Source organism: Pundamilia nyererei, unplaced genomic scaffold, assembly GCF_000239375.1.
Source record: "Pundamilia nyererei isolate P.nyererei 1_Seehausen unplaced genomic scaffold, PunNye1.0 scaffold00109, whole genome shotgun sequence".
In the NCBI taxonomy this organism is placed as follows: domain Eukaryota; kingdom Metazoa; phylum Chordata; class Actinopteri; order Cichliformes; family Cichlidae; genus Pundamilia; species Pundamilia nyererei.
In genome coordinates this window covers 1,502,401-1,510,792 of record NW_005187510.1, presented here as the reverse complement: position 1 = coordinate 1,510,792, position 8,392 = coordinate 1,502,401, and the positions used below count along the sequence as shown (strand labels likewise).

General features: G+C 39.4%; 1 protein-coding gene across 8 annotated transcripts in view; it reads left to right on the top strand.

Annotated features, from left to right (window-relative positions):
* Positions 1-8,392, top strand: part of snap91a (synaptosome associated protein 91a) — a 57,611-nt gene that overhangs the window by 24,230 nt on the left and 24,989 nt on the right. For all 8 annotated transcript variants that reach the window (XM_013912949.1, XM_013912954.1, XM_013912950.1 and 5 more), the window contains exons 2-8: positions 1,624-1,766; positions 4,178-4,253; positions 5,939-6,041; positions 6,606-6,699; positions 7,114-7,225; positions 7,455-7,561; positions 7,655-7,696. In XM_013912949.1, the coding sequence (XP_013768403.1) occupies positions 1,624-1,766; positions 4,178-4,253; positions 5,939-6,041; positions 6,606-6,699; positions 7,114-7,225; positions 7,455-7,561; positions 7,655-7,696 (677 nt within the window). The remainder of the gene's footprint in view (positions 1-1,623; positions 1,767-4,177; positions 4,254-5,938; positions 6,042-6,605; positions 6,700-7,113; positions 7,226-7,454; positions 7,562-7,654; positions 7,697-8,392) is intronic.

Below are 8,392 nucleotides of genomic sequence, written 5' to 3'. Positions count from 1 at the left end.
CTCAGCAGTGCCACAGGCTGATTGCCTCCATGCCACGCCGCATTGAAGCAGTCATTTCTGCAAAAGGATTCCCGACCAAGTATTGAGTGCATAACTGAACATAATTATTTGAAGGTTGACTTTTTTTGTATTAAAAACACTTTTCTTTTATTGGTCGGATGAAATGTGCAAATTTTTTGAGATAGGAATTTTGGGTTTTCATGAGCTGTATGCCAAAATCATCAATATTAAAACAATGAAAGGCTTGAACTACTTCAGTTGTGTGTAACGAATCTAAAATATATGAAAGTCTCATGTTTATCAGTACATTACAGAAAATAATGAACTTTATCACAATATGCTAATTTTTTGAGAAGGACCTGTATAGCAACAGCTTGTTTGTTTGTTCATTTTTGTTGAGCTATTTGAAACATTGCTTTTGAAATCAACTTGCTCTTTTAATTCTTGCTCCTCTGCACTAGAGCGAGCTAAATGAGGAAGTTCCAAGACATCAATTTTATTGAGAAAGTAAAGCATCAGCTGGAAGGTCCGCCGGGCTGTGGAATATGAAAAAAGAACTTGCTTGATAGTATTTTGTATTAAATTGCATATCACATTTAAGTACCTAATAATTAAAGGTGCCCACTTTAAAGACTGCCTATTTTATGACAGGCTGAAGACATATTGTCATATCTTCTACAGGAAGGTTATGCTTTTTTGTTCCTCATCATGAAATGTATTTAATTATTAACATGGATTATTGATATCGGTAATTTATGATTTAATATCGCTGAGCTACTTAACAACTCTAAAAACTTTTTTTCCTTCCTGGTGGTGCACTGACTGCCCTCCATAGGTCCACACGTCTGATTGAAAGTGCAGTTCTTGCTTCATTTTCTTCTCTGTGTCTTTCTGCTGTGGAATATTCCACTGCCTTCCTCTCCACGCTCTGCCTGCTGGTGTTAATGACTGGTTGCAGAAACGAAACAAAGCAGCAGCCAGTGTGACTCACACCAGGCTCTAGTGGCATAATGTGAAGAGCTCATCTAAGTACATTTCAATATGATGGAAATCAGCAGCTTCCCAACGCAGCTCTGCTCACACAGATAAGCTCTTCTTGCTTGCACAGATGAGCCTGCTGCAGACTAAAAATGGACACTCGATTGGCAAAATAAGAGTTCACAGAGATCAATATCTAATTATAGCCCTAAAAGATGGTATTCAATGATGACAATGTGTTGTGTGGCCAAGGCAGTTTAGTTTATAAAAGTGGCAGCTCCTTAATATGATTCTGAGAATAAGACCATTTGAAAAAAGGTTGTATAAAATCTCTTTCCATTTGAAGGTGTTTTTAAATTTGAGTGAGTGCTTTGCATGCGAAACTGTTCAGTCAGTTTAAGTGACAACTGTGAGAGTGTGACTGTGAAATGTAGCAGCAGCCAGATGCAGTGTCATTGTATTTATTCAAGTGCACTCTTATTCGTCACTTCTCGCCCATCTCCCTTCTTTCAGTGTAGCAGTTTGAGTTGCCATTACCTCCTAAAATGAAAAGGCTTTCAGCACAGTCTGTACCTGTGCTGCTTTTGTCCCTTGCTAGTATCCATGAACTGACCTCTTGTTCCATCTTTCCCTTGTGCTTCTCAGACCTGATCCAGGCCACCCAAGAAACCAACGTGAACGTCCCCCAGATGGCCGACACGCTGATAGAGAGGGCTGGCAATGCCAGCTGGGTGGTGGTTTTCAAAGCCCTGATCACCACACACCACCTTATGGTGCATGGCAATGAGGTGAGATCACAATACACGCAAACTTAGTTTCCACTTTGAGTCTTTTTGTGGCCATTAATGTGGGTTTAGCCCCCCCCGCAGACACAACAGAGGCCTGTAGTTGTTCAGGAATAGCCTTGTTTATGTAGGTTTGGTTTTGATCTCAGTTCATCCAGCAATATAAAGACATAACAACAGGTAAAATCTGCAGCAGTTATGTTTTTCCCTGTGAAAATGTAACCAGAAAAGATGAATCAGTAGTTTTCTTAGTTCTGCCAGCCTAGTGAACTGATATTTTCATTTTTTGTGTGTGTGAATAGTTTTAAACTTTAGGTGTGAATCTAAATATTGATCCACTCCAGAGAAAAAGATGCACAGTGCATGCAGTACTTTCTGTCAGCTCTATAAGGTGTCTATAGGCCTCAAGTGGCCAAAATAAATGGAAGTTCAAATCTCTTTAAGGGGAACTGAAAGAAAAAATGGGATTTTACAGGTTTAACACAGATGAAAGTTACAGTCAAGGGAGTAACATTGTGAAAAAAAACTGCACAGAGGCAATGAAAATCTGTTTGTCACCGTATATGTTCAGACAGACGAAAAGCTCTGTGAATATGAGGATGAATTGGCTCGGTAAATATAGTGTTTGGCTTTTTTGTGCTGTCGAGTCATCCAGATACCACTATTGTCCATTATTATTGTCATGTGTACATATCTCTGTCAATATCGACAGCCTGCATAAAGTTTAGTTTGTGCTTTTCTTCGTATTTATATGAGGCGGTAGAGCTTGATAGGTGTTAGACTTCTACCTGCTCTTTGGACTTAATACATTTGTTTACACCACCATGAGTTTGTGTATGTCTGACGCCAAAAATCATTGCTGTATTTTGTTTTGTGCTTAATTTTTATTTGTTTGTTGGAAGTGTAACTATCAGTGAGAGCACCAGCATTTCTTCACCTATGGCCGTGGATGTCCCTACTACCGACCATAAAGAAAGAGAAACAGCAAAACCCATTCATAATCCCATTCATTCAATGGCAGTTGTGCTTTAGCCGAGGGACTGGCCTGGCCCTGACCCCCTGACCCAAATGTTGTCCTGATACATGAAGAAAGCCGAAGGCTCTGATGGGGAACTCGTAGAAATAAACAGCAGATGACACAAAGCAGAGAGAAATACTGATACATAAATATTCTTCAGAAAAGCAAACACACTGTGGCTAATTGGGGAATAAGCCATTACTTTCTCTGCCCTAACGTTTCCTATTTATTATTATGAGGTAGGGGATTGCATTTCCCGGCATGAGCTGACAGGAAGCAGATGAGATTTAGCAACAGGAAGATAACAACATTGACCCTTGCAGTCCCCACAGCAGGTGTCAGAGGAAAGGACTAGTGTAATTGCTTTATCATGGGCCACAATGGGATGCTGTGGCACTGCACATGCATCTTTTAATAATGGATCTCAGTGTGTACATAATGTCACGAGGGGAATTTTTTCCCCATGTTTTTACTCTAATCTGCCTGATGTGGATGTGAATGTGGGCACAAGACTTCTGTATGATTTAATCGTAAAGTTTGCCTTATGGAAACTAGTTGTTCTGAATAACCAGGTTAAAAAAAACAAAAACATAAAATAAGAAATAAATAAATCTAAATATCTTTTTTTTTCTAGACTTGGTTAACTTCACATTTTCAGTTATTTTCATTTTGTTTGAGCTTTAACAGATATACAGTAATAAGTTCTTTCAGGCCACAATTGCTGGCCATCTGCAAGCTGCTTTACAACCCACTTCAACCCAGCTTCTCCTTTCATGGTTTCTTTGATTTGATTGATGCCTTATCTGCAGTCATTGATGCCTCCTTTGACTTTCCATGGAAGCACATAAAAAAGAGGGAGATCCAAGAGCAGATACAGCTTACTTTTTTATTTTCATCCAAAGGATCCAAACTTCTTTAAATTATTGTTTCAGGCACGGAAAAGCCCCCCAAAAACCCCAAAACCCAAACCAAACCAAAAATCTTTGTTTACTTGAGGACTAGATTATTTGTTGGGTAAAATATTGCTTTTTTTTTGCACATTTACAGCATTTTAGAAAGCCTTAGAAAGCCTTTCTGAGCAGATTTCTCTTTATTACATGAAACTTTATTTCCCAGCCCTCTCCTTGATATTCACACCCTCCCACTCATAAAGCTGCAGCACTGCTCCTTCAATGCTGATTTTCTGTTCAAGAAAATCAAAAAAGTATAGAGTCACACCTTTTATGTCTATTCTCAGAGGGCCTTACTGCATCTGTACCGAACAGCTCCTTAGAGATTCAACCATCTGTTTAAAAATGATAATCAGCTATAGAATTAACAGTGAATATGCCATGTGTTCATTACTGAAGTCTCTTAGGATGATTCGCTAACCTTGTGTGTGCATCTTTTCCTGCAGAGATTCCTCCAGTTCCTGGCATCTAGAAACACCTTGTTCAACCTCAGCAACTTCCTGGACAGAACTGGCTCCCATGGTGCGTGGCGTTCCCTTCCCTCTGTCCAGTTTCTGACACACCTGCCCATGTTCCCTAACTTTAAGTAATCCTGGATCCCACCACTAATTGATTCAGCCCATTTCTGCATCTCTATTAGCTCAGTTTAGGATGTTTGAAGATACAAAAGCAGAACAAACTTGAATTTTAAAAGCAAGCAGCAGCAACACTTCCGGTAACCCCCGTTCCTTTCAGTCAATTTTGTTCCAGTCACGTTATTTCTGTCTTTTTGTGATGAATTGTAGGTTCAAAAGCTGTTCTTATGAGCATTTTGCCTGCTAGTTGAACTACATAATGTGGAAAGCCATTTTTAAGACTATTTAAAATCTAAATTAGTTTAACAGGAGGATTATGGTAATCTGGGTTTACTGAGGTAAGCACTGTTATGGTGATTCTACACTGACAAAATCCCCATTAAATTTATCCCTTTAAAAGTGGTTTAGGAAGGTTAAGTCAGAAGCTCTGTACTACTCTTTTGGTTAGCTGTCTTTACTTGTAATCAAAATGAGACTAGCTTTCATACTTTTAGTCCTTAACAGAGTACAGCTCATCAGCTGCTGACACTAGCTCATATTCTTTGTAGTACAAATACAAAGTTTAGCTTTAGATTGCGATAACTCTATATAAAGCTAAAGCTAAGTGCTAAGTTTAGCGTAGCATAACTAACGGCACAAGCTTTGTAAAACTAAAACTGGTCATTTGTACACATTTTGTATCATTTTGTTTGTTATTAGAGACGAAATATAATTACATAAGAGATAAAAACTTACATGCATCCAATTTCTATAAAACCATAAAAAAATACAAATATTCAACTGCAAATCACATGAAGAGGAAATGGAAAAGTAAATGAACTGATTAAAAAAAAACGCAAAGTGAAACAAAACAGAACAATTTCAAACCAAAAGGTTTTTCCATGTCATGATTTACAAATATAGGCCCACAGCTTCTCCAGCACACACCCTGCTCCTTGAAATATTTAAGTGCTAGGGTTATGGAGCTAGGTATGCCCCACTTAGATCTTAAATGCCCTTTTAATGTTAGAGCTAATTTTAAGACTTGTTTAACTCTGTATATTGAAATAAGCATTATTTATAGGCCAAGGGCAGACTTAACTTTCCCTGGATCATCTTTATTAAACATTAAATCTGTGACTTGGCTAACCAGGCCACAGTCAGAAGCTTTTATTTAAGTATTTTCCATAGAAGCCTATGTGAGGCCTACCACCTGTCATTAGTTTTAACAAGATACCTCCGCCCTATTATGAGTAGATTTGGAATCATAAGCCCCTTAAGAGATCAGTTGTCCTTCTTTTTGAAACACATATAACACATATATATGTGTTTGAAACACATATATATGTTAAATAATGTTGTAATTGCTAAATTTTACAGTCATGCTAACTTCCCCTCGCTGTTTACAGCCATTATGCTAGCCTAAGCTAAAATCTCTTAGCTTCACTTTTATAATTTGCATACAGACATGTAGGTTGAATGAAGATTGAAGCGACAGGCATTTAGCTGATTCTAGCATAACTGGAAGTGTGTGGAAAAAGCTAGTCTGACTTTGGTGTCATTTTTGATATATACAACCTTTCAACACTTTGCTAATGTCTTTCTTGCACTGGGAGCTGTGCATGTGGATGCTTATGCGTATTTTGTCCTCAGGCCTCGACATGTCCACATTTATCAGACGCTACAGCCGCTATCTCAACGAGAAGGCCTTCGCCTACAGACAGATGTCTTTTGACTTTGGCCGTGTCAAGAAAGGGTGCAGTATCTATTTCTCTTTCTCAAATGGCCTTGCTGCATGATTAATTCAGCTCTGTTATTGATTTTTCATCTTTTAACATGCTTTTCTTACCCAAGATCAGAAATATACACTTTATGCAAGTCGGTGTCCATATCAGTCAGAATAGCACATATCCCAAAGCCACAAAGGTCATGTTTATGAGTAGGATTGGCTCCATCACCTCCAGCCTGGCACTGAACCACGTGCATTGCTTTACTGGCATGTAGAGATGAATACAGAGAGGGGTAACACTCATGCTTATGGATGGGACTGCTCTATTTAGCTGGCAGTCACAAGGTCCCTCTAGCTAGATAAACTGCCACTGAGAAATAGACTTCAGAATAAAGACAAAATACAGATGAGACACAGTGGCGGATACTTGTGTGTGACAGGTTCAGAGGCTGGATTCATTTCAGTGGTTAGTAGACCATGTCTTCCCCAATAATCAAGGGAGTGGGGTTTGTTCATAGTAGCTTTCTCCCCAGGCTCTGTTTTACAGAGCTGCTGCTTAAACCTCACAATTTCCATTTCTTTCTGTCTCAGAGCTGAGGGTGTGATGAGGACCATGTCAGTAGAGAAGCTGCTGAAAGGCATGCCTACTCTGCAGAGCCAGATCGACGCACTGCTGGAATTTGATGTGAGTGACACTCGCTAATAGGCGACAATGTCACACTGCAAGGCATCCTGACATTGCCCTAGAGATACTGAACAGCTGTAACAAAACTGTGTACTGTAGCAGCATCTATGAAGAAGTGATACATGATATCAGGCCACATTGTTTGGAGTCATAGTTTAGCTTTACGTCTAACATTAGAAGGGTAAAGACCTACAAGATGACAACATGACCGCTACAAAACTGAACATGGAGGTACATCCACTCGTACGGAACGAGTAAACCTGACTGTGTGCTGGTTAACTTGCCAGACCATTTTGAAGAAGGATATTAAACTTTTCTCAAGTATACATACTAATTTGACTATGTTAAATGAAGACGCTGATCATAGGAAACATTTTACGAAGATTTTGACTTCAGCTATATTTGTCCCCTCAGGTGCATCCAAAGGATCTCAACAATGGAGTGATAAATGCCTGCTTTCTCCTGCTCTTCAAAGATCTGATCAAGTTATATGCCTGCTATAATGACGGCATCATCAACCTGTTAGGTAAAGAGTCACCCCTGAACTTTACCTTTATGAGTCGGTATTTACACCACTGTCTTGATGGGTGAGCAGATGGATTTCATTTCTAACACTACTCCTGAAAGAAAAAATGGGTGGCAAATACTTTTTTTTTGTGGAAACGGTTGGATATGTATACCGCAGAGTAATAGGAAAAGCTTTGGGTGAAATTCAGGGGGATAGGGTGTCACATTTCAACCTCTTTTCTTTCTAGAAAAATTTTTTCAAATGAAGAGAAGCCAGTGTAAAGATGGGCTTGAGATCTACAAGCGGTTCCTGACAAGAATGACTCGAGTTTCCGAATTCTTCAAAATTGCTGAGGTAACCTTCTGAGCAGCAGGTGTCACTGATTGGCTGGGAGCTGAAGTACATTCTGGCAGTTGTTGTCTTACCTCTTGTTGTTTTCTTTTAAAGGAAGTGGGAATAGACAAAAATGACATACCTGAGCTTACTAAGGTAAGACTGTCAAATTTGGGTTTTGGGCCATTTTGGGAGATATAATATTCTTTTAGACTACAAGCTAACAGACTAACTAACAGTGGTGTGGTCTTTCTAACCATATTGCATGTAATATGAATGTCTAAAGCTACTATTTGTTTTTTCTGCTGTGTCCACCACAACTGCTCCCATTTGACAACAATCAGAAATTCACAAACAGGAACCACACATCCGCCACACAACCAATAAGCTGTGTTCATTTGTTGATTGACGGTCCCCGTGGCTCCCCTTCTCTTTTTACTTTCAGAGATGCAGATCGATCATTCAGGCTGAGAGTGTGAGTAGTTAGCAGTGCACAGAGCTAGCTTTGGGAGCAAGCAGCTTAGGGAAAGTAGTCATTTAAACTCTCGTTGAGTGCACTGAATTGAAGCACACTGCTCAGTGAGTGCAGACCCAGCAGACATACACCAGGCGCTCTGACAAAGTGGGATGATGTGACTAGCCAGCTGGATGAAAGCTAGGACATGCTGAGCAATGCTGCTGATCAGGTGGCTGATTTTAGCACAGCTAGCTTTCGTTCAACAACTGTATAAAACAGCAGATTGTTATCCTCAGAATGTGCTGCAGTTTCCATGACAGCTTATAGGGTCACATGATTAATTTTTCCTAATCTGATTCCTGATTTATTTATAATAAGCAATCCCCAGGATGAGA